Below are 27,454 nucleotides of genomic sequence, written 5' to 3'. Positions count from 1 at the left end.
TAGAATATTCATAACTAAAGATAATAATTTAAATCACACATTGTCTAACAATAGAGACAGAAATAAATTGCAACACACTTATAACATTTATATGATTCACCATGTAAATTGTAAGAGTAAACAATTTAATGAATACAACTACTTTAGGAAATGTAACAACTAACTACTCTATACAATATGTTGTAAGATTCATTTTAGTTAGTACTTATGAATATTTAGAATTTATAAATATTTATTTTTTATAAATATTTATTTTTTATAAATATTTATTTTTTATAAATATAAACTTAAACAAAATTTTCGACAACTCGTTGCAGAATAAGAAAACAAACACTTTTATTTTAAGTCTCACCACACACAGTGTAACAACGAAAATTATAATGAATTTAATATTGTGTAAGGTTTGCTGTATGAAGAGCTTTATTCATGCTCTAGTATATATGACTGTTTATTTGTCTGCTTGTTAACATTTTACCAGACCATCCATCCATCCATCTATATTCCTCCATTCTAACTAACTTATTGTTTAAATATTTAACCATGTTTTGCAAATATTTAACACTCTAAAGTTTTTGTGGTTATTAGTTTAAGCTTAAAACCTCAACATTATAATAGAAAAAATAATTAAATAATATATTAACAAAGCAACAAGAGCTAAAATAATAACAACAAAAAATCGACTTAAATAATACAGAATTGTGTTTAGTGGTTTTACAACATTAAGAAGGAATTTTGGTTAAACGCTTTAGGCGAAAATTAAACAAGAACAACATAAAACTTATTGAAAACTTTTGATAATTGGTATTGTTTAGTTCTAGTTTTTTTTACATGTTTAAGTTGTGTTAAATATTTTTTGTATTAATTTTATGCAACAGTGATGGGGATTTATAGAGGTTGTAAATTTTTAGTGAATATTAATTATACTCTCATATGATTATGTTTGCTAATAAACTAATTTATATTGCATCTATAACTATTGCTACGTATTTAAGGCTTGCACAAGACTACAATATTGGGACTATTTGTTAAAAAAGCAAATTGTCCCAAAATGGTTGCCTTGTGCAGGCCTTTACTACATATCCAATTGTCTTATCTAATGTCTAATCCAGTATATAATTTTTAGCCTAGTGTCTACAGCCAAGTCTAAAGCTTAATTTAGTGTATAGTCTAGTTGATTGGCTAGCATATTGTCAAATCCATTATATATTCAATATTCTGGGGTAGTCGTGCTAGTCTAGTTATAGTCGAGTCTTTTTTAATTATGTTACCTTAGCCTCTCTGCGTGTTGATTTACTGGACACTATATGTTTTGTAATGTCCAATTTTTTTAATAATCTGCCTTTAGCTTTGCCCACATTGCTGCCATAAACGTTATTTGTATTTACTCATTACTAGAACCATTGTACAATTTTTGAAGTGCCTCTCCTACTTGCATTTCCATAGAAATTCTTAAAAGTTTATTTTTAAATCTATATATAGCTTATCATTGAATATTTTTTGATTTTACTAACTTAACTTTAATATGACTAAACAAATCTGTATTACCCGCTCCAAAATAAAACAATATTTTTTATGTTTTTATATTTTAAAAATATAAACCGCTTACGGCCCACATAAAATTATCAACTTAATAAAAGTACAAAATATAAAATAATAAAAAATTAAGATAACATCTAAGAAATTATATGAATACAAAATTGAAGAAAAAACAATATTATTTATTACTTCCTACCATAAAATTTGTCGAAAAAATATTTTGAAAAGTAAAACTCTTAGTTATGATAAGTTACAATAATTAAAATCAGTCAAGTGTAATTAAATAATTTGCTAAATCAACAAGCAACTAAACGAAAGAAAAAATCATACTGCATATAGCGGCAGAGCCAACCTATGACCGCCACGACTACACCTTGGTGGCAAAGAACAAAAAAAAGTGCAAAAATTAAATTTAGTCGAAATCAAAAGGAAATTAAGTGTAAAATTATGGTGATGATGGTGCTAACGATGTTGTTGAGGTAGAAGTTACCTAACAGCAGTCAGTAGTAGACTGAAATTCTGCTGTTGCTATTTCCAACACTTCATTAGCGTAATTTGTAAACTAACACTATTTTATGGTTAAAAATTTAAGTTTTCTGTTCGGGGTTTTATTTTTGCAGAGACATATAGCTGTAAAAAATAATAAAATCATACTAATAACCTTATTTAATTATTTCTAGTTCAACACCTTCTCATAGAATTACAAAAGCGAAGAAAAAATAATAATTAAACAAAACTACATTATAACTTTGCTACTGTATCATCCTTCTATGATTTTATTCTTTGCCTCATGTTTTTCTTCATTTTGGTTTGTAAGAGTTACTGATGTGTTAAAAAATATTCTTTTTTAAAGTTTACTTCGCAATATGAATGCACATAGAAACATATTAATATATATGCATGTAGACATAAGTTTTGTGAAAAATTGCATGCAACATTTTTGTTTTCTTTGTATAGGCAATAGCAGCAGATGTTTCTCATTTTAATTTGAGTTTTATTTTATTCACATATTTATATACAAAATAAATATATAAAGTAAATGAAATTAATTTAACTTTATTTTTTTCTTTTAATATTATTTTATTTGTATAGTCAGCTTTTAAGTTTTATTTCATATCTTACTATCTTATATAAATTCATCGTGTTAAATGATAGAATACCCTACTTAGGTTATAATCACCTATATTGCTTGCTCTATTTATTTGAATTCTAGACTAAATCATAGTCTAGTCTAGCCTATAGTCTAGTCTATAGTCTAGTCTATAGTCTAGTCTATAGTCTAGTCTATAGTCTAGTCTATAGTCTAGTCTATAGTCTAGTCTATAGTCTAGTCTATAGTCTAGTCTATAGTCTAGTCTATAGTCTATAGGCTAGTCTATAGTCTAGTCTATAGGCTAGTCTATAGTCTAGTCTATAGGCTAGTCTATAGGCTAGTCTATAGTCTAGTCTATAGGCTAGTCTATAGGCTAGTCTATAGCCTAGTCTATAGGCTAGTCTATAGGCTAGTCTATAGCCTAGTCTATAGGCTAGTCTATAGGCTAGTCTATAGTATAATGTCTTCAACCAATCTCGGAACTCTACACTTAGTTTTAGAGGTTTTTATGGACGGAGTGTAATGTATTAGAAAAGTACTATATATCGGGAAGGAAATGCTAACCACTTATGTGCAGAGATTTTCATAGTGACTCTTTACGCTTTCAATATATAATTTCCATCCTTGTTTTTTTCAAATATTTTTTCCTTTTATTTTCCACTTCTTTTTATCTACATGGCTTATTATAAGCTTGTGAACAGCAGGCCGGGACAATTATTGTGGAAAATGTTTTTTTTTCTCTTCTTTATTACATGTTTAACTTAGTTGGCAACATGGTTGCTTCTTGTCTATCTAAATAAGCTGCAGGAATTAATGTTAATGTTGTATGTAGATACTAAATAAATTTTTCTGCAACATGCTGTTTTGAACACAGCAAATATTATACAAGTAAAATAAATTTGAATAAAATAGGGCAGGACAAATAAAAAAGCCAGTAAATAAAAAAAGACAATTTAATGAATATGAGTTAAGGTTACTAAAACACTATTTAAACAAGTTAGTAAATTTTGATAATAAAATATTTTAATATGTTTAATGTCAACACTTGTTAGTAAAAAAAAACTAAGTAATACATAATTATAGAAACAAATTTGAACTTGCCGCTTGTGTTGCTATATACAGCATTTTAGTAGCATTACATTTTTTAAATTCGAATTACTTTAAAAGATGGGATTTGCAATATGATTTTGTAATCGCCTTTATATTCTGTATAATCCTTTTTTTAAATTGATCAATAAACTGGGAAGGTATGGATACATTTAAGCAAATGCCTTATTAGTATTCATTCATACAATTTCTTTAATAACGATAACAAGTAGGTCGATTTAAGTTAAATTGTATATCCAAAGCACCTACAAGATAAATCCTAAAGTTCTGTTTTCAAATTTAAGCTCTTCAATCTTCAAGTGTTTATATATGTTTTTTTATTCATTTATTTTTTTTTACTTGGCTTTTAAATGTTGAACATAATCGTTTATAATAATGTTTCTTGTTTTAGTTCTTGTACTTATTATTTTTATTTTTTATTTTCTGCTACTTACAATAATTTTTTATTATTACTTGCAATGCAAAATTATTTCAACAGCAAATGTACACAACTTCTTGGAAAAATAAATAAACACAAAAGCAAAATGTTTTTGTGTCAGTTGCTTTTTTCGTTCTTTCTTAGCATTAACTTTGCGTTAAAACAAATTTACAACATAAACTTGTATTAAAAAGTATGCTCTAGTTAATTTGACGTGACCAACGTGTAGAGTTTTTTTATTTAAAGGCATCTTAGGTAGTTAGTTTGAAAAGAGGATGTTTTACATTGAATTCGAAGAAATACGACAGTACCTCTGGTGGGAATCAAACCTAGACAACAAAACTATCGGAGGAACCAAAATTAATTTATTAATTAATTAATGTAAATTTTTTTTGTGCATAAATAAACAAAATATGTTTCATAAATGTCAAAAGCAAAACTCTCAGAAATGTCAATATAAATTTGTGAGAAGTACTTTTGAAGATATGTCACAAAAATCTATCAAACCGATTTCTATCCAGTAATCAAAAATGTTATAACGTCATCCAAAATTGGAAATAAATACTGATCTAACTCTATTGATCTTTTCAACTATATGATCGAACAGATTTATAGAGCAAAAATAGGTTTGGAAAAATCAGTAATGTATTAGAACTCTTTTCTAAAGTTGCCACGCTTTCGTCAAAATTTATATCCAATATTCACTTTCAAAAAACATAAACGTTTGAATTTCAATAAAACATGATAATAGTTGGTTCCTTTACTCTAAGACTTTGCACTTTAAAGCAGCAACTTTACAACATTGCTTATAATATCTCGGCGTATAAATTATAGTTTGAGATGGATTACCTGGCCATATAAAAGCTACTTACCTACAAGCAAATATACTTTATAACATAAAGCTGCAGCATAACTATAGAGTGCTTAGCGTAAAAATATACATATATAGGCATATACTTCAAGATTTTTATAACAAGCTCCAAACAGGTGGAAAGTGTATTGTTTTAGTCATTTCGCTTGTAACATTATTGTAATATTGGTAGAAAATCCGAAAAGTTTAAACTTTTTCAAACAATACTATTATATTAAAATGTAGTACGTGAGTTGCCTATCACTGATTTATTTTAGTATAACTTTGCCACGAGACCTCGAACACTCATTTCTAAAAATGTTTTTCTCACTTAAAACACTCTCTTTCCCTGGCCTCTACTAATCTAAACTTTAGATTTTAGGAGCCATTTTTATAAGTAGTGTATTTATAAATTCGTTACTTATTCATTATAATCATGTTTTTTTTTGCTCTCGTGCAACAAAATGTCTAAAACATTATGTTGAATTTTAGTATATTATACATAATTTAAGAGAAAAAAATTGTTGCAGCTGCATTTAAAGAAAAAATAAAAATTTAAAACAGTAACAATATTGTTAAACATCAACAACAAACTCATTGTTGGTGTTGTTGTAGTCGATGTTGCTTTACAGCAAATACATACATATATAAACATATGTATACGAATGATATACTTTATATAGAGAGGTAAGATATCATACATACTCACATATGCCGAGTGATGGGAGTTGCAAATAGTTAAGTTGTTAGCCAGTTTGTCTGGTGCAGCAATATTCAGCAAAAACAACAACATTTGGCAAAATACTTTTTTTTTGACTAGATAGTTGTTGATTTTTTTTTCAAACTGCTGATGTTGTTTGCTGTTATGACCATGAGATAACTTTGACTTATAAAGTTACTACAACATGTCTACTAAATATTTAGATGTGTGTTTCTTGTTTTTTTTTTCATTTTTTTTTGCATAATTTTGGGGAAAATCATGTAAAATAAATTGAATTGTGCAAACAGTAAAAAAATACTTGAATGACGTCCTTGGGTTAAAAAAGAAATATATTTGTGTAATGTTGTTTGTATGTGAAAATTATGCAATTTTAAATTAGTTAAAATTTGAAATTTTTTTCAAGATAATTTATGTTTAAATTATATAAGAAAATAATAAATTTATTTAGGAATTTTAATGATTTGATTATAAAGCCAATTTTGACACAATAATTAGATACATTGTTATGAAAAGTTGTAAAAAAAGGAATTTGTTTCAAAATATATTTTTTTAAAGAGGTTTTTAAAATTTGTGTTTTTTAAGAAACAAGAAACTAGAATAACTAAATAATTTTTTTTGTAATTATGAAGGTTTTAACAATTAAAAAAAATACAAATTTCTTGACAAAATTCCCTGCAGTTTCAACAATCAGTGGATTCTCTTAGTAAAGTTCTAGCTCAGCTCAAGTTCGTTAGTCCTTTTACATTTAATTGGCGAAACCCAATATTCAATCCTCTAACACTTTCTATTTTGCCATCTAAATGTTTAATTATACATTCTAACCTGTATTATAAATTTAACATTTAATTGAATTCTCAGTGCATTTAAATACACAATTTAATCATTAAATTGTAATTAGTTATTTTACCAAGTGCGGTAAATAATTTTTAAATATTTAAATTTAATTAAAACATGTTGTTCACGATGATATACATTCATACATATGTATGTAACATTGAAATCTAATACAATTTAACTTTATTTGCTATTCAACAAAAAACGTCAACAAATTGATGTGTTGAATTAATAGTGGTTTTAGAAACAAAACAAACCAAACTATAGACTTTTTTGTTATTGGGTAAACAAATCTAAATAACTAAAACCTATAAATAGATTTGTATATTATGTAATTTTTAAAGGATAGCACAATATGTTTAAAATTGTATTTGAAATTATTTAGAATTGCAACTTGAAAAAATTTGTAGTTTAAGAAAAATCGGAAAGGAAAACGTGTTAAATGACATATAATGTGAGAATTTTTTTTTTTCAATATTCAATAAATATTTTTTGTAGTATGTAATAAATTCGCCTGTATTCCATATACATTTATATTGCAAACATTTTGTACGTGTTTTCATATACAAATATTAATTGTTTGTATTGCTGGGAAATTCAAAACTGATTGAAAAGTGAGCAATTTATTTTAAAACTCACAGAACATAACATTCAAAATCCAATATTCATACCTTTAGAATAAATATTCAGTTGAACACTAACGGAAAAACAAATACAACATAAAATATTGACACTTGGATAAACACAAACATGAACTATATTTTTTATTTATTTATTTATTTCGGTGTTACCAATAATATTCAATATCATCATACCAACTCTAACACCTGAGGGTGTCAAACATATTTTATTTGTTATATTTACTGCAGTTTTTTTCAAGTTTTTTTTTGTTTAAACAGAATTCGAAAAATGAGTCGACCATATAAAGTGCTGGCGCAAAGCAAAGTACAACAGAAATGAATTTAAAAAAAATATTAGTTAATGTAAATGCAGAAAGTGATCGTCAAAATTATGCAAACACTTATGTTCAATTCACAATCAAGTTGTATATTGTACCTACTAAAGTTTAGTAACAGTGATTGTGAACAGATCTTTGCAGCAAGTCATAAGTTTATGTTCTCAATGAAAAAAAAAACAAATACACATAACAATATCAAAAGAAAAAAATCCAAAAATATTAAATTAATTAAAAATGCGAAATAAACCAAATTAATTTCTTTGAATTTTCAATTCTTTTATTTTCTTTATTCTACATTTTAAAATAATAAAAAAACTGTGTTTAATAAAATTTTATTTTTTTTTTGGTTTTGTAAACAGCTGTTTGTTTTTGATTTCAGTGTTACCATTTTATCGTTTTTTATGCTAAAATCGTTTGAATTTTTGTTTATATGTTGAAATAAACAATTGGCTACACTAAAATTTCTTACAACATTCGAAAAACATATGAAAAATTGTCGTATGAGTTGTATAGAGCTTTTGTATAGAAAATACCAACAACATTGTTATGACTATTGTAGCAGCTGCTGACATACAGCGCATACAACGCTACAACATCGATTGTGAATTGAACATTAGTTTCTACTACTTAATTCAGTCAACCTTATACAGACACTCTACATTCATTAAATCTGGTTTACGAAGATCCGTAATGACCCTTTAATTTTGACGTGCACTTTATATGAAATTTACTAGTTATTTGTATGTAGAACTTGTAAATTCATTTTTGTATTGCAAAAAAAATATTTTTTAACAAAGCATATAAAATTTGACACCCAACACTTGTTGGTATCAACAACATTTCAGAGTCAGCAACATTTGTTTTCTGGTATCACTGAGTATCACAGTATGTATCGTTTATTAAAAGTTGAATGTTATATGAAATTCAGATTATTTTTTTCTCTTTTGTTATGCATTTAACCTGCAAAAATGTTAAACATGTTAAATGTTTTACATATCGAATACAATTGCAAAAAAATTTGTGATGACCACCAATTTTTGGTGGGATAATTGTAAGGGAATTACCTGATACTCTATAAGTAATTTACAAACTTAAAATAATCAGTTTGTTAGATACTTATAGTTCCAGTTCAGTTCTAGTTCAGTTCAAGTTCAGTTCTAGTTCAGTTCTAGTTCAGTTCAAGTTCAGTTCTAGTTCAGTTCTAGTTCAGTTCTAGTTCAGTTCTAGTTCAGTTCTAGTTCAGTTCTAGTTCAGTTCTAGTTCAGTTCTAGTTCAGTTCTAGTTCAGTTCTAGTTCAGTTCTAGTTCAGTCCTAGTTCAGTTTTAGTTCAGTTCTAGTTCAGTTCTAGTTCAGTTCTAGTTCAGTTCTAGTTCAGTTCTAGTTCAGTTCTAGTTCAGTTCTAGTTCAGTTCTAGTTCAGTTCTAGTTCAGTTCTAGTTCAGTTCTAGTTCAGTTCTAGTTCAGTTCTAGTTTAGTTTTAGATCAGTTCTAGTTCAGTTCTAGTTCAGTTCTAGTTCAGTTCTAGTTCAGTTCTAGTTCAGTTCTAGTTCAGTTCTAGTTCAGTTCTAGTTCAGTTCTAGTTCAGTTCTAGTTCAGTTCTAGTTTAGTTCAAGTTCAGTTCTAGTTCAATTCTAGTTTAATTCTAGTTCAGTTCTAATTCAGTTCAGTTATACGTCAATATAATTATGTTGTTTTTTTACATTGTTATAAAATTTTCCATTTACAAATACCATTTACATAATATGTTTATTTATTATAATTTTATTTTATTTTGAAACAATATTTGCATGATTGAATTGTACTATTTAAACAGTCAGGCAGTAACCCCATTTGTTTTAATAACCAGAAATATCAAATATAAAAATAGTGCAAAGAGTTTCATATTGAATTCAAAAACTATTGTTAAGTTGATGGAATAAAAGTAAACCACAAAATTTCTATACTAAAGATGACATTTAAACAATTTTATACAAATGATTTAATTTTTCATTTATAATATATTTTTATTTGAATTTTTCTAGTTATTTGTGGCTAAAACTTTTGTGGTAACACAAAAGTTTCTATTTAACCCCAATTTTATGCTTAATATCTTTCAGTTTAGAACATTTGTTTAGAGTCTAGTTTTTTTTGTATATGTATGTAAGTAAATATGTATGTATATAAATAGAGGCAATATGTTGCATCTGCATATCTTACAACGAACATGTTGTGCATAATTCTAACTGTTACAATATAAAGTTTTTTTTAAAGGTACAACAGCAAATGAAAAATACAAGTTAATCTAAAATTTAAATGTTGTTTAGTTTTTACTTTTCACTATGTATGTTTATACTAGACTTGTATTTATACTTCATACTTAAATATACTCTTTCTCAACTACCTCATTTTATATATTTTTTTATTATTTCTATATCCAGTACAGTTTTTTTTTCAATTTTCCTACAGCAAAAAAATGAAACTAGATCATGTATTCAGTTATTATTTTCAGTTTTTTCTTCTTATATTTTGAGTTACCAAAACATTGTGTGTTGCCAAACAAACACACTTAAATACTTTTTTTTAGAAAAAAAAAAATTATATGAAAATGTTCCCCTAGATTTTAACACAATTTTTCGGTTAAATAAAAAATAGGATTTCTATGCATGATTTTGTGTGTACTTGAATGTATATGTGCTCTATATCCGTAATGCAAACATTCCAGCAATTTACAAGTAGTCAGTGTATACCAGTTAGATATAATTGTTGTCAAATTTTGAATAATAAAGTTAATCGCAAGGAAAGTAATGTAGAAGGAAGTTAATAAACTCTCTAGGAAATGCACTTTCAATTCTCTAGAAAATACACTTTCTCTAAATTGGTATCGTTGCAACGAACTACAGGGTTGCATGTAAATATCAGAGCGTATATATGTTCGTTTAAGTGTTGTACAGTAACCTGGTAAAGTTAATTAATCTTGCGTTTTTACGTTTTTTTATCCCATAAACATGTAAAGTGTGTTAGTTTAGTTAAGTGCATGAGTATGTGTAAATGTAGTTGCATGTAAGTGTGTGTTTGCCTTTTTGCATGTGTTTGCATATTTTGTCATATTGTTCCTTTTTTCGTATTGAGCTCATAAACACATACACACATACATATGTAATATGCATCATATATGATTCGCGGTAATATGGTACAGCTTGCCCTCTTCAAAAAGGGTAAGAGTTCTACTTTGGTTATGGTTCAGTTCTAGTTCAATTCTAGTTCAGTTCTAGTTCAGTTCTAGTTCAGTTCTAGTGAAGTTCTAGTTCAGTTCTAGTTCAGTTCTAGTTCAGTTCTAGTTCAGTTCTAGTTCAGTTCTAGTTCAGTTCTAGTTCAGTTCTAGTTCAGTTCTAGTTCAGTTCTAGTTCAGTTCTAGTTCAGTTCTAGTTCAGTTCTAGTTCTAGTTCAGTTTAAATTCAGTTCGAGTTTTTATATTTGTTCTTCACATGTTCCACTTTATTAAAGAGCTCTCTGTTCTTTTATACATTCTTGCGGTTTCTTAGCATACGCTTAAATAATGCAGTTTATTCATATGTCACTTTATTTCAAGATTTTTGTTTTAAAATTCATATTTTCTTCATCATCTCTTTCTTTTTGGTTTATTTTAATTTTATCTTGCGCCAACATACATACGACATAGTATATTTTTTGTGCTAATTACATTGGTTAAAAAAAACTTATTAATAAAAAGAATAATAGTGAGGATTTCAGTAAATGCTTATACATATTATATAATATTCTAAAGATTATTTCTATGGTGTTTTTTATTAATGTTTATATCACTAACTCAGTAAAGTTTATTACATAAAATGAAAATTTATAGAATTTATAGTTAATTAGTTTACTAGATTTTTAAGTAGTTTGTGTTATAGAGAATAAAACAAATATACTAGGGAATATTCCTGGAGTTTTAAATGATTTTGAAATTAGATACTATAGTATACTTTGAGGTGAATAAATAATTAGGTAAATGAATAACTTTTTTCCTCTCCTTTTTAACTTATTCTGTGGAATATACGTTTATTTTTATTTATATTTTTCAATTCGACTACAATTTAATCTTTTCAATTGTAAATGTTAAACTAAAGTATCAATATAATTTAATCTTTAACTGATTGCCCTATTGTGTCACAACTTTCACAAAGTGTGAATTTTATGTCTTCATAATATTTATACAAAGCATTTATTATAAAATCTGTTTGTCGTAAATTTTATTTATGTAAAAAATCTTTTCATGAAATATAATTGCATTTGTCATATGACACAATTCTGTATAAATCTATTCCAATTCAGTCAATCACATCAATTCTTATTCAAATCAAAATATGATAAAACCAAAAATTTATTGACCCAAAAAAGGAACATAAACAAAATGAATTTTACAATAAAATAACTATTTATTATGTTGTTTTTGTTTTACTATTTGCACCATATTACAATAGAAAAACATGAATATGTACGACTGTTGACTTATTTATAAACTTGTCAATCTTTTAACTTTCATTTCATTCACATATGTACATATAAATGTTCTTTTTAATACGAGAAAAATATCTGATATACGTACAAATTTGTTCGAGGATACAAAAGATATGCGACTAAAACGACTAAAGAGGATTTGTTTTAAAATTTTCTCTATTTACAAATTTTTCATTATAGTATAATTTTGGACTTGTGCTATTTTGGTTAGTAACCAGAGTTACTTGTAAATCTTTGTATGTATGTTATAAAATATGTATTCGTATTCATATTGGAACGTTCAAATTTACCCACTCTTTTAAGCATGTAAAAGCAACAGCTGTGTTTTTGTGGTGAACAAGAGTGAAGTGGAAAAAGTTAAATAAATATACTATAAAATATGTGGAAAACAGAAAAATAAATTCATAACAAATTTCTGTTAGATCTAACCACAAATAAATGTCAATCTTTGAAATACACAAATATGAGCAAAACCATATTATGTTGCTGCTGTACGAGGGTGACGTTAAAAATTGAACGTCAATTCTATTTCTGTCGAATATTATCATCGAATGTTTGAGAAAAATCATAAATCCTGATATCGTGTGAAATTCGTGGAATTATATTGAAATACTATCTACATTGTGATTTATTATCCGCTCGATTACCGTTTCTGGAATGGTTTCCTATTCGAAAAATGTTTTTGCAATAAAAGGCTTAAAGATCCTTTCATTTTGTTATTCATTAAAATGGAGATTGAAATAGAAGTCTTTTTGGAGTTCAAATTTTTGTTTTAGCTAAAACTGAAGATGATTTTTTAATCTTCCCTCGTGTGTAAGTATTTGTGCTTTTGAGTATCTATTTATGTAGAGGACATGAATATTTAAACATGTATTCTACACTAAACTGTATGAGTACACAAATATATGAATTTATATAGGACAAAGATCAGCAAAGCTTTTATAAAATATAAGGTATTAGAGACCTCCGGAGGTCAGTGAATAACTCTCGGCCATTTAAGACTTTTCAGCTTACTCAGATAGTTATTTTTAATTTAAAATCTTTACAACAATTCGCCTACTCTCAGTCCTGAAGCAAACATATATTACTAAACAATTTGTCTCATTTGGCTTATCACAGGATAAGTAACATTTATAATATTATTATTTTTTCTTTTACATATGTATACATACATAAGAATGTATGTGTATGTCATACTTGAATGTGTACACAAGTACAAGTATTTTGTATATATTTTTTTCAAATAAACAAACGTACATACATATTTTAAAGTTTCTAACCACATATAGAAAACAACAAGAAATGAAAATAAAACTGAAGCATGAAAAAGACAACTGTCATGTGTCTCTGTAACAGCAGTGGATTGTTGTTGTGTGGTGGCATGCCATAACCATAGAAATGTTTTGTGGCATGAGAAAATTATATTAATTTTATTTCTGCCATTTTTTTTTTTGCATATACCTACATATGGGTATTTTATGAAATTATATAAATTTATGTTTTTTATCATATGTAGTATAAGTTACAAAAAAAATACATACTTGTAAATACATACAAATACTTTTACAATTTTTATGTATTTTTGTTTTTGTTATGTACGTATGAGGTTTGTTTAAAAGACTATAATTAAAAATAACTCATACGTTGCGTTGACCCATTACGTTTGCTAGGGGAGTATGAAATTATTGTGTCATTTATTAGTTTTTTAAAGTTTTTTTTGTTTATGATTTGACAGATATTTTATTTTTTAAGCCAAATTAAATTTAGTTAATGCAATTAAAAAAGTTAAGTTATATAATTTTAAAATTCATTAAAAAAAATATAAATTATTTGTGGCTCAAATGGAAATGAAATCAATAAATAAATAAATCACATTATAAATGAAAAATTAATGATTTAACTTTATAAAACTAGAAACATTAAACATAACTCTGATTTATTTCAAGGCCTAAAACTTATCAGACATAAAGTTCAACAGTTCTTTACCATGTATGCAAAATAAAATGTTTCAATTGAAAATACATATTTTTAGAATGAGTATATGGTTTAATTTCAATATATTCACAAGCAATGAAATTAAACTAATTTTTTGTAATAACCGTAAAAAACTATTTCCTCTTACAAATAAATTTGTTGTTTGTATGTGAGATAACATTTTATTGCACTAAACATTTGTTTTTCCCCTCTGTTGTTTATGGCTTTTGTGGTTTTATCATTAATACTATTATGTTTCTGTGTAGTTATTGTGAAAAATTTGTATGTAAACTAAAGTTTATTTTTTTTAGTTTTAAACAAAATTTTCCCCGTATTCATACATATACAAGTTTATTAATAATAACTAAATACCTACTAAGTAAAACTGTGAACTCTAGGGAGGTTCTAAAAATAAATCGAATTAAGTTGAGCTAGAAACTGACTCAATTAAATATCAAAGTTTTCATTAAATTTTTTAATTATCTATGACTTTTTTAACATTTAATATCTAAGGTTTTATGACAAATTTAAATTTGTTCTATAAACCTTTAATAAATTGTTATGTATAAGGTAATTAGGCTAATATTTTCGATACATTTTTTAGTTGCATATAATGTAGAACCAACGTATTGTTTAGTTATATTGTATGCATTTGTATATGAGTATTAATTTCTATTTGTGTGTGTGTGTGTTTTATATTTGCAACGATAATTGTTATAATAGTAGAAGCCTTAGTGGTTTTTCATTTATTAAAGGAAATTATTATTGTTGTTTTTCTATTATTTTTCTCAATAATGTTATTTGTGTTTCTGCCGCTGTTGCGGTTTTTATTTCAATTTTTGTTGTATATTGTTTGTTTTCATTGCAATGATAAACAGTATCTTAAAAATAAGTCATTTTTAAAAATAAATAACTAAATTCTTCATAAATTGAATTTTGAAATATATGAAGACCTTATCATGCACATATATACTTTTTAAGTGTTCACTTGTCTTAAGTGTCTCTGCTAGTCTATAAAAACTTATTTAATATTTCTAAATAGTGTTACCAGAATTTGTATTGAAAAAAGTCACCCAAATCTGCAGGGAAACAATTAGTGTAAATGAATATTAGTATATAGATGTATGTATGTATGTATGTATGTATGTGTGGTGGTGTTTGAGTATTTTCTATATTATTGATGTTGTTGCTGCTTTGTTGCTATTGTTGTTATTTAACTTCATTGTTATTTTCTAACCATTTTTAAGCAATTAGCGTTTTTTGCAGTTGCCGAGATGTATGCAATGACTGCATATAAAAGCTGAATGTTGGCCATTCGTGCAATTTAATAAAAACCACAATTTTAGTTGCAATTGGGGTTATTATGTGATTTGTTTTTTTCGTCTCTCTACTTTTGTTTTTGTTTACTAAAGTTTTATAGTTTTTTTCGTTTTGCACATATTAACTGATTGCAGTTGTTTCTAAATCATTGTTTTATATTGTTTTGTGACCATTTTATAGTTTCAATTGAAATACTAACAAAACAATGTACAAAAATGAAAAATGTTCAAAACCATAACGTCGCCAAGTGGTTTAGATAATTAATTTCATGCGGTTAATTGTTTAAGATTTTATTTTATTTTATGGAAAATTGAGTTTTTGAAATGTTAAAAATTTGAGTAAAAAAAATTAATTAGTTAATGAGAAATCAGAGAAATTTAATTAGAAATGTTAAATTGCTAATATGTATACTAGGTAAATTCATGAATCTTTTTTAAGCATTTTAAATAGTTTGGGTCTACACCTTTTTCAGGTAAATTACACAATCATTAATAAAATATAAATTATAAATGATCTCTTAATTTCACACTTTGACAAACAAATTGCCATACATTATCATGAAGGCAAAAAAGCTAGGATTTATTATCCTGTCACTGTTGTTAAGCACAATATTAATTAACTAATTTCTAACGCATAATCCTTAAACATATCTTGCCATTATAAGCTAATTTTCGTAATAGTTTTGTGCTTATGAATGCAAAATTCATAAAGTAATTAAAAACATACTTATAAATCATTTTTAATAAACTTCCATTTCATTCCTACATACAAATGTATGTGTGTATGTTCATTTACACATGCAAATATTTTGAGACATAATAAAAACTAATTAAAATTCATACAATTGAATTTTAACTGATTGAATTTAATGCGAGTAAATAAAATTCAATTTAATTACCTAAATTTATTCATTTACGGTTTTCTTGCAGTTAACAAATGGTTGTTACAAATACGAAAATTGAAATGTTTTATAATATAAATGTGTTTTAAATTTTTTGTTTATTTTTATATTATATTTTCACTCCTTATTTTGTTTTTCATACAGGCTGTAGAATCTTAATTAATATTTATCAAAGACACTGTAAACGATTTGAATAGGTTCGAAAGAAGTAAACATTATAAAGATATACATATATGAGTTTATAAACTTATTTTTAATTAATTCTCACTGCAGATTTTTTTAGAGTCCCAACTAGTGTACCGAGTCTAACTAGCATTTTTGCATCATTTTTATTTACTTGTTGCCATTGTAAATTGAATTACATTTCCTTTACTTTAAATCATTTTTATTTGATTTATTATTTTATTTACTTTTCATTTTCATTTATTTAATTTCCTTGCTTAATTATCCTTTAGTATACAAATGTAGCATTTAACTTTTTTATTTGTTTCAAGCAGTATTTAAAGTTTATTGAAACGTATCTTTCTTTTTTATACATAAGTATGAATATTTTGCATATGAACCCGGTAGTTTTATAAAGAGTATCAAACCAAAATTTTATATATTCTGAATCCTTATAGTTAACGAAGTCGATGAAGCGTTATCCGTCTGTAGGTTAGTTGAAACTAAAGACCAGATATGTGTATCTTTGGCACTCTAATCTTACAATATTCTATCAGACATTAATACAGGTTGCTGTTTTAAATTAGCAAAATTTGAGATATGAGAAAAGTTCAAAATAAACTATAAAAATATTGCATAAAAAGTCAAAGTTATTGATGTAGTTAAGGAACACATTCAGTATTTGAAAAACTACTGGGCAAACACAATTATGTATATATGCATGTTTATGTATTCGTGTATGTGTGTGTAATTTATAAAGAGTTGAGTATGTATTAATTTATGACTTATGCGTGACTACCAAAATAAATGAAAGGCATTCAAACATGCAATATGGTTAAAACAAATTTTTAAGCGTCGAAGCATTAACATACAAATCCTTTCCATATATAACTATGTATGTATATAAACAGACTTTGCTATAAATCATAAATACTTTTTTATATATGTACATACATATGTAGAAAACCATACTATACCGATATGATTTTTTGTTTATTTTGGATGTGTGGGTGGTTAATTTGTTGTTGTGATAGAAAACATTTTCAACACAACAATTAACACATTGAAAAATAAAACTCATTGTTGTGGCAGGAGCAAATAATTTGTAGAAATACATACATACATAAGTATGTATATGAGTCGGTTTGTTTGCTTATGTATTATATATTTATGTTCACTATCATGATCCCTTAACCAATTTTTACCTAAAATGCAGACTTTTTTGAAATTTTAATCACTTAGCGTTGTTTATTATTTTTGGTAAAATAAGAGCAAACAGTATTATATCCTGGAATCATTGTTTTTTAATTTAAGTATCACCCTAATAAAAATATATTTGCTTATGTTACATGCAAGGCAAAGTGAGCAGCAACTACTCTACACATTTAAATGTAAAGCCCTATACAGTTTTATTTGTCTCCTTAAGAAATTATTATTTAAGATGCTAAATCGTTGTATAGAAGAATATTTAACAATACCAACTGGTATAAGAACTAAATAAAAGTTTCTGAAAGCTTTAGGTCGAAACGAATATTTTTAATGCTACTAAGTCACAAATCGACCTAAAGTAGGAAAAGGCAAAGAGTAACAAGTTAGTTTTATGAAAGAAAGAAAGAGTACAAGATAACGCAATTGAGAGCTTACTGCGTTTCGCTGCTCTAAAGTATACACAAATTCTAACACTTTAAAAATTTAATTTGAAATACTTTTTTAAACATTCTCTCTCTGACTACCACAGACTAAACCAAATAGAGCTAAATATAGGAATAGGCAAACAGTGACTCTGGTTAAGCAAGGGGACGTATAAAACCAGGAAATAATGCTTATAAGAGAGAGTCTACATAGTCTTAGACAGGTTAAAAAATTTTTTGTTACAAATCTCCTAACAACCTAAGTTTATCCACACAAATTTTGTTTGGTGCAAAAAAGAACAACTGTTGTTCATTCTACACAGGCGAAGTAAATGTTATTGTGGTTTATCCTCAACAGGATTTTTTGGAATTTACTTCGATGAAAATTCATTGTCTTTTTTCACTCTTTTGCCTTTTTTCTTTGCACTAAGAAATATTCTAAGAAATTTTTTGTTTTTAGCCTTAAAGACTAACTTTATTTCCATTCATTTAGTTATTCATTCATACCTCTGATGTACATAATAAATAGCAAAACACATGCCATATATAATTATACACGCGCACAAGTTAAAGCTGTACTACTGAACAAGTTAAAGCTACCTAAGTTAAGTACTAAATAACAAGTCGAAAGAATTACAAAGCTTGTACGAAACAGGCCTCTTTAGATCAATTTAAGCTTTTATAAAACACCTTATTATAACTCACAACCTTCTTTTCGTATGAATCATTAATTCTTCGTTCATAAGAAACCGTTCTTTGATAGATAAGTATTGATAGTCTTGATCCACAATGACATCGTGTTTGGGTTTTAAAAAAAGGCCTTTTAGGAGAAGTTTAGCCCTTCTAAAATAGCTTTGCTTATTAGTGGGTATATATGCGTCTTTGTTAATTTATATGCGCATATTAAATTGTGCAGAATATTTACTCATTCATATGAATTGTAATATACATGCGTGAATATACCCTGCATTTCAAAGTGACAATCCCGAGATAATAATTTTATATATCAGTAGCTATAGATTTGTACAGGAAACTTGTTATATAATTTATAATTTTTCTATCAAACAATTCGATTTCTAAGTTTAAATTTCTATTGATTCTAAAGTACATTGCAGAAGGACAACTATAGAATACCTTTAAAATTGTTGAACAAATGGCTGATTTTAAATTTAATATACAAAGAGTATGTTTTTGCTTGGTAATAGTTGTAACACTAGACATATTTAGTTACACAATGAATGTGTGCTCCTGGTATTACGAAAAAAAAAACTTTTTTCTTTCTTACATATGTACTATGTAGTTAAGACAAGTAGTAACTAGTAACTTTGAGTAACTTCCGTTTCCATTTGTCAAAATTTTAGACATTGTATAGAAAATAAAATCACATACTTTTATAAAAGTTTCTGCCAGATTTTCTTACATATATTACAATACAAAATTTAAATATTGCTGTTTTTTTTTTGTTGACACTTTAAAAAACTATCTTTGATATGCAAAAATGTATAAGAAACAAAAATTTATTCTACGCCATCAACTTTTCCTTACAATTTCTTGTAACTGGATATTTTTGCTTTTAAATTTAAACGCGTACGTGCGTCATTTTATAAGAATATCTTCACGTTCTATAGCTGGTTGTTGTTGTTGATGCTGCTTCTCTTGCTGTTGTTGTGTCCTCATGTGTGTTTATAAATAACAAAAAAAAAATTATGCAACAGCATGCACACAAATATTTCTTGCTCTATTCATAAAAAAACGTATGTTTTTTTTTAATATTTTTTAAGTATTTATTGCAACTTTACCGGGTATGATTGTAGCAGCGTCAAGAAAAGTTGCATTAACATGAAAGAGATTCTTGTATTTGACATTTGGAAATATTTAAATATTATTCTCTTATTATGTTTTTGCCTTGTTTAATTTTAAGCGCATATCAAATGCAGATTGATTTCAAAGGAAAAAAATTAAGTTAAATTTAAATAGTTTTTATGAATTATAATGACTTGCTTTTGACAAAATGTCAAATGCTGCATATACAGCGGATATACGTATGTAATTGTATACCTTTCTTGATTTCATGCTTAATATTTTGATTATATAAAAATTTAATAATTTTTAAGAAATTTTATTTAAATTGGTCCATCCGTTAAGATTACACATGTCGATGTTTCTCCACTGTGCCACAACTTATATATTTTAGCTTTAATACTTGTAATAATCCCACATATTTATTATTAGATGTTTATAATAAATGTTGTGTGAGAGATTCTAGATACAACAACTTATAACTCTTTATTGATCTCTAGTATATTGTGATTGATCATTGGTGCAAGGAGCTTCTGATTGTAATTGAACACTACCAAACGAATGACCCCTTTCACTTTAAACAATATATCAATAATAAGCAAAATGTTTTAGATATTTTTACAATCTTTGCAAAAACAATCTAAAATTTCAATTATTGAAACTTTTATCACTTTCCTTGCAACACTTAAAAATACAAAAAAGAAAAATCTTCTGTCATTACAGAAATCTACAGAAAATTAAAATAAAACTCCTTGACTACAATTGTATGTGATAAAATTGTACAAAAAAAAAAATAAAAAAACAGAAACCATTTATTTTACACCATTTAAACTTTGACTTTATGTATTGCATTAAAATTTCATTTAACATCTTTTCGGTTTTTTAATGTTTTTCCATTTGATGAGCGCACCAAAACTAAAGCGGCAAAAAAGGAAGAAAAGAAACAGATACTTTCTATGCGCCATGGGTGATTTTTATATATTCATTTATACAACAGGCTTTAAAACTTATTTAACTGTCATTTTATATAAAAATAGATTTTTCTCAAATTACTTTTTTTTTGCACCATTCTTATAGTTTTCTGTTTCGTTTCCTTTTATTGCAGCAACAATCTACTAGCGATACAAGCTCAACTTCACGCGATGATAGTACAACAACCACGAATACCAGTAATGATGGCACAAGTCGCAGCAGTCGTAAAGGTGCTGCAAAGTTTTTATTACGAAAACGTAATACAAAAAAATCTGCAACTAAAGGTAAGTAACAAATTGAAATAGAAAGAAAATATATCGGGGGAACATAGAAAAAGAATAATGTGAGCAACTATAATACAAAACAATAGTATTTTAATTAGACAATGGTAATGCAACGAGTGATAAACTACATGAAATTCTATTAGATAGGTACTTTGTAATTATTCATTTATCCCTATTTTTTAGATTTATAGTTGGTCACATTATTCTATGTTAAAAGCCAACAATATTTTACCGGCTTAAATCTAAAACAAATGGCAAAATCATGTCACTTTGGGGTAAAATTTGCACGTAGAAAAACACTTGAAAACCTACTAAAATTCAAACACATACATATATACATGAAAACTTCTTAAAATACAAACAAATAACAATCATGTTGTAAGATTTAGTAATAAATTAAAAACTAATTAAAGAAAATTGAGGTTATACGGAATTCATTTTCATTCATTTGCAAATTCTTTCTTTTACTAGTTGTGCTTTTTTTGTTTCCTTTTTTATATTCTTTAATGGTTTTCTAATTAATTACAATAAAAAAATATATATTTTTTCACAGCAGGAATATAAAAATAGCATAGAAAATGTAACTGTGTGTATAGCAAAAAAAAGGTAATTTAATTCTATTTTTATCTTTTGGATTTTTTCTAGAATCTAAAGCGTTAAAATCTCAGGACAAAGCTTGTGTCAAATGTGTGGTAGTGGGTGATTGTGCTGTGGGGAAAACAAATTTAATACTCTCTTATCTGGAGAATCGTTTTAATACTGAACATGTGCCTACAGCATCAGATATTTATAATGGTAAGTTATTTTTTCTCATTTTATTATTTGTTAATATTAGACCAAAGAAAAATAACAATACCAGCAAATTGCTTTAAATATTAAAATTAAATTATAATTTATGTATAAAGATTTATTGTTATGTAGAGTATCATTGTGTAACAAAAACTGAAAATGCCGGCATGCAAAACAATTATTGTTGATTTCCTTATACCTTGTGCTATGTATATGATTTTATGGATTTCTTTTTTTAGTACTCGAAGTAGTAATATAAGAAACCAATTTGTAACATTTTTTCCCCTAGATTTCTTGTTTGTTTGCTAAATATATATTTTGTTGATTGCTAATAGCAAAAAAAAACTACAAAAAAGCCTACAAAATACAAAAATATTCTAACAAAAACATAACGTAGTTTACACCTCTATCAGGCATTCTTTATTTTTTATGTTTTACTGCCCATTTATTTGCAAGAGGAACTTTATTCTATTATTCTCATTTACAGTGTGTATGTGTTTTTTATGGGATGTGTTGTTTTGTTTCCGTTTCTGATTTTTCTGGCTAGTTCAGAATTTTCTTTATATCCCTATATATGTTTAATAATTGTTGAAGTGGGCTCGTCTCCTATGTTAGTAAATATGTGCAGATTTCCCCTTACTGTATTTCATGTGAGAAGTTTATTAAATCTCTTTTACTCATTTGACTTCCTGTTGGTGTTCTATGGTACAGTTATATTTTTTCACATATTGATTTTATTCATGATATAAATCCTTGTTAAAATATTTTAAAAATTGTTTTTTGTTTGAAATGATAAATTGGAAAAAAAATCATTTTTTTCTCTTTTCTCCATATAGATGTAAAAATATATTGAATTGTTTAAGGGGGAGTACTATGGAAATGGGTAGCAAAAAAGGATATAGTTTTGAAATACTAAAAATCAATATCAATCCTTATTTATATTATTTTATATCAAACAATTTCTTGGAATGCCCTTAAAAGTATTTTGACTCTATCATCGGTTACCTCATCGATAAAATATGGGTTTGCAACATCCAGATGTTCCTTAACAGTATTCCTTAACAGTATTTTGACTCTATCATCGGTTACCTCTTATCGACAAAAAAAGGGTTTGCACGGTCCATATGTTCCCAATTTTCGTCGCTGAATTCTAGAACGAAGTTCTTTTTGCAGAAATTTTAGGAATTGAATTCATGCTTTTCGTTAAATCTTCAAATTATCATCAAGTCTTACATTTAAGTCTACTTCAAAATTCTATATGTAGAATTCAATCGTGTTATTAGTGTTTATAAGTGAAGCCATTTTCTGAAGGGGGGTTTGTATGAGGTCTAGAGTCAAATGAGGCCCGTTCAATTCAGAAGTTTGACAGTGGTGGCATACATATTAGAACATTTAACATAATTATGAGCCCAAAAGCTATATTCGGGAAATATGGTTTTATGATTGATAGGCGAAATAATAGACCGATTGCAACTATTTCCAATGGGTCGAAATAAAAGTATTTGCCAAATTTCATCAAATTATCTTGGAAATTGCAACCTGTAGCGTGCGCACAATCTTTACATGGACACACAGACGGACGGACAGACGGGCATAGCTAAACCAACTCAGAAAGTGATTCTAAGCCGATTAGTAAACATTCTTTAAAGTGGGTGTAGGAGCAATATTTTTGAATGTTGCAAACATCAGCACAAACGCATAATACCCTCCCCTGTAGTGGTGTAGGATATACATAAGTATAATTTTCATCTACATTAAAAAAATATTTTTTTACTAAAATATAACTAAATTTTACACCAAAAATTTACTTTTCATCAAAATGTCTATTTTTCACCAAAATGTCGACTGGAATTTCAGATGATCTAAAAATATTTTATAAACAAATATACCTAAACAGGATTACTGAAATATAGGGCAAGATATTTTAAAAACCTAAAATGATCGAGAAATTCTGAGTCCGTCCAATCACTTATAATTAAGTCTATGATAGATAACCAAATAATCTGCTGAAATCAATTTTATTTAAATTTAAAATGCATTACAATAACTTTCATATCAAACAAATTTCCAATAAAATCAAATATAATATAAAACGCCACTGACACACATACATACATAGTTTATTATGCTATAACTTTTCAATTTCTCACTTGTGCAAGTGAGTGAATTATGATGTGCTTTAACATATTAACTACAGTTCACTTTAATTTTTCAGTGCGATATAGCAATCTGTAGTAGTTATATGCATGTACGTCCATACTGCAGTGGAGTGGGTTGCAAATAAGGGCTATTAGGTCATTTAGAGCTATACAATGTGAATAAATTTAAAACAGGCACAAACAAGTAACATAAGAAAAACGTATGACCTCAAAAGTAAAAAAATTAAACAAAGAGGCCTAGTAAATTAAAAGTTAACCAAAAAGTTTATACCTGGAAAATAAATACAATTTTTAAATAATTTATGATTTAAAATTCTACAATGTTTTGGGTACACAAAAGTTTGTCTATAAATAATAATATTTGTAAAAATATTTAATTTTCCGTTTCCTGTTTTAAATAAAAAAAAAACAACTTGAACAAACATAATTTCCTGCTAATTTGTAGTATAACAACACTTTGCATATTTATATGATTTCCATGTAATTGTCAGTTTATTTTTTTTAACTCACATATGACAAATATTGACATGTGCTTTTAAATTTGTCCCTTCTCTATAATTTCCTGCAGTTTGTTTGCCCTTTCTCTGTATCTTTACATACTAGAACGTGTTTATTTTATTTGATTCTAATTAGTGCAAAAATCACAGTTAAATTTAAAATTCAACCACTCTTGTACAAAAAATAAAGTTAATCAGCTTGTAACGTTGTACGTGTAGATTTTGTAATAGATGTGAGTTCATATAGCCCAACAAACATCCCAGCTAGCATTTGGAAGATTGTTCGATGAGTAATCAGTAAACTGAGTATTTTTTTTTTGTCACTTAAAAAAAGAGATTTGAAAAAGATACCATTATATGATTAAAACTGTTTATATGATAAAAACAATAACAAAATATATAACAATCGTAAATTCATAATACTGGTGTTTGATATATGATAGTTTTAAAAATCGTTTTGTGATTAAATTTCAAGCAGATGGAAGGTCTCAAGTTGTTACACATGAAAAACTGCTGTTCCTGTTAATATTTGAGAACAAAATCATATTTGCGATTCTTCTCAATTTTATCTCAAAGTTTAATTAAATGTTTGATATTTGACATTTAAGTTTGTTGGGATTAAACGTAGTGTTTGCACTATATATTGTGAGCGTCAAAAGAAAGCATACGCAAATTATTACTAAAGTCTTTGTTACAGTATTTCTGCAGGTTTTTGTGTAAATAAAATAGCTGTACACTTACTTTTGACGCTCGCTGTATGTATATATTTGTAACTGAAAAAGTACATATATGTATGTATTCTCTCATACTTTTATTTAGTTTTGTTTAAGCTGCTTAACCACTTAAAACATTTTAACACTTAAATGCACTTGAATGTCTGCCACTTTAATAATAAAACTAATTGAAACTTTTATTTTTTCTATATGTCTCTCTCTTTCATACTTTACTTTAAATGCTGTTTTAACAAATTTTAGTTGTCAGTTGAGTTTTTCTTTTTATTTTTTACGAATGTAAAGTTACAATGACTTTTTATGCGGTTAATTATCAATGTTTTGTATTTTCTTTATTAAATGTGATGGGAAGATGTAACAAACTCTTGCAATATTTAAAATTAAAACTAGTCTATTTGTAGGATTATATATAATAAAAAAATAAAAAACAATACAATTATTTTAAAAAAGTGCCATATTTTAAAAAATATTTTATGAAAAACATTTCAAAATATATATTTTTTATTTTGTATTAGTTAGAGACCATAAAACTAAAAGATGTTAATTAAATCCTCCTAGTGCATTTTCAAAATAAAAAGGACAAGAGGATGTATGTAAAAGGTTTGAATGTGAGTCGGGTCCTATAGACAAAGTTTTGTGATCTCGTCATTTTATATAAATTATATTCAATTAGTTGCTTATTATCATCACTTAGTAGTTAAATTTCCTATTTATATAAAAATTTTAGTAAAATTATCCACAACGCTATCGTTAGTTAATATTTTATACAATACTTTGTCATGGATATATTACCTTTTATCAAAAGACGTTGTAACTGTAAAATAATCCTCATACGTTAGTGTAAGTATATGTATCTATGTGAATACAATTACACTGTAACTGTATTGTGACCTTCAGCATTATTATATGCTCAACTAACATCATTATAAAGAAATTAATAATGCAACAATACGTTTTATTCGTATTGTGTTGACGTTCTTTGTGGCTCATACAGCAATAGCAACAATTTACAAGTTACCTCCGAACAAAATATGGAATAATAAGCAATATTTGATACGTTATATTATATACATATTTCATACATACAGCATCAATACACCTAACCATACTTATTTACTACAATTTATAAAATTACCTTAAGAAATCTTTCATATTCATGTACACTAGTGGTATACCAAAAAATGAGTTTGTAAATTTTGTTATTCTCTTAAAAAAAAACTATTACTCGTTATGATACGAAAATAACGAACGGGTCCAAATTATGATTGTTTTCTATCTTAGAAAATGTTGCCGGCTGATCGCCTGGAACCAATTTAAACATTCTTATCGTGTTAGTATTTGTTTACATTCACGTTTAACGTTTAACCACTTTTCAAAAAGAGACGCTCTTCAATCCCTAATTACTGCCGCCCAATTTCAGTTTATATATAGTTATGTACAACATTCTTAAGTACCTCTTTTATAGTTATCTAGAGTTAAACAAACTTCTTGATAAGAGACGAAAGGGGTTTTCACCAAGAAGTACCTGACTGTAAGGTGTCCACTTCTTTGTAGAAATTATTATTTTTTAAAATAGACCTCAGTTCATTATCATAAATTTAAAATCTTGATTTAAGTATATGTTAAACAATTTTCTGAAATGGGTCCCAAAAGCTCTATAATTTTGAGCTTACAGCGAGAAAAATAATTAAAATTGCTAGTCAGCAAAACGAAATAAAACAAATCAATTGAGAGGTATTCCTACACTCTACTATATATCTGAAAAGTGGTTTGGCCTTGTCAACCACTTCGTGAGGCTACTTACTAAACGTCCAATTACAATGTCATGAGTCTGGAAGTACTTCAGGACTATGTCTTCTCTATGCTATTTTTTATTTTTATTAACGACTTTGAATCGGCATTGCAAAGGATTCATTTACGCCTTTTGTTACTTTATAAATCTCTCTCGTGTGAGTAAAAAATCAAGGATTTAAACTGAACGAGTTTAAACCAAAACCTTTCAGTAAAAAATCTCTCGTTTTGGTACATAGAACCCACATGAAATTATGAAGTTTTATAAAAAAGTAATATAAAGCGAATTTTATCCATCTACACAATTCTGGATTACCCTAATTTAATGTTATAAAAACATACATATTTTTCTTGCTTCTTAGACCAATTTACAATTTAAATAATACAATTTAAAATAATAATTGTTAATAAGAATTTTAAATTACAATAA

At 26.7% G+C, this 27,454-nt stretch overlaps 1 protein-coding gene and 1 long non-coding RNA gene across 2 annotated transcripts in view; one reads left to right on the top strand and one right to left on the bottom strand.

The window, feature by feature from the left end:
- LOC124418683 overlaps nucleotides 1-27,454 on the bottom strand; it is a 220,554-nt gene that overhangs the window by 22,250 nt on the left and 170,850 nt on the right. The gene's annotated exons all lie outside the window — the stretch shown is intronic.
- LOC111680233 (myb-like protein AA) overlaps nucleotides 1-27,454 on the top strand; it is a 34,244-nt gene that overhangs the window by 1,906 nt on the left and 4,884 nt on the right. The window contains exons 2-3 of the mRNA XM_023441858.2: nucleotides 20,907-21,057; nucleotides 21,703-21,852. Coding sequence (XP_023297626.2) covers nucleotides 20,907-21,057; nucleotides 21,703-21,852 — 301 coding nt within the window. The remainder of the gene's footprint in view (nucleotides 1-20,906; nucleotides 21,058-21,702; nucleotides 21,853-27,454) is intronic.

This window comes from Lucilia cuprina, chromosome 3 (assembly GCF_022045245.1).
Source record: "Lucilia cuprina isolate Lc7/37 chromosome 3, ASM2204524v1, whole genome shotgun sequence".
Classification (NCBI taxonomy): domain Eukaryota; kingdom Metazoa; phylum Arthropoda; class Insecta; order Diptera; family Calliphoridae; genus Lucilia; species Lucilia cuprina.
Note: the sequence above shows the minus strand (reverse complement) of the source record. Positions and strands in the feature narration are given on the sequence as shown.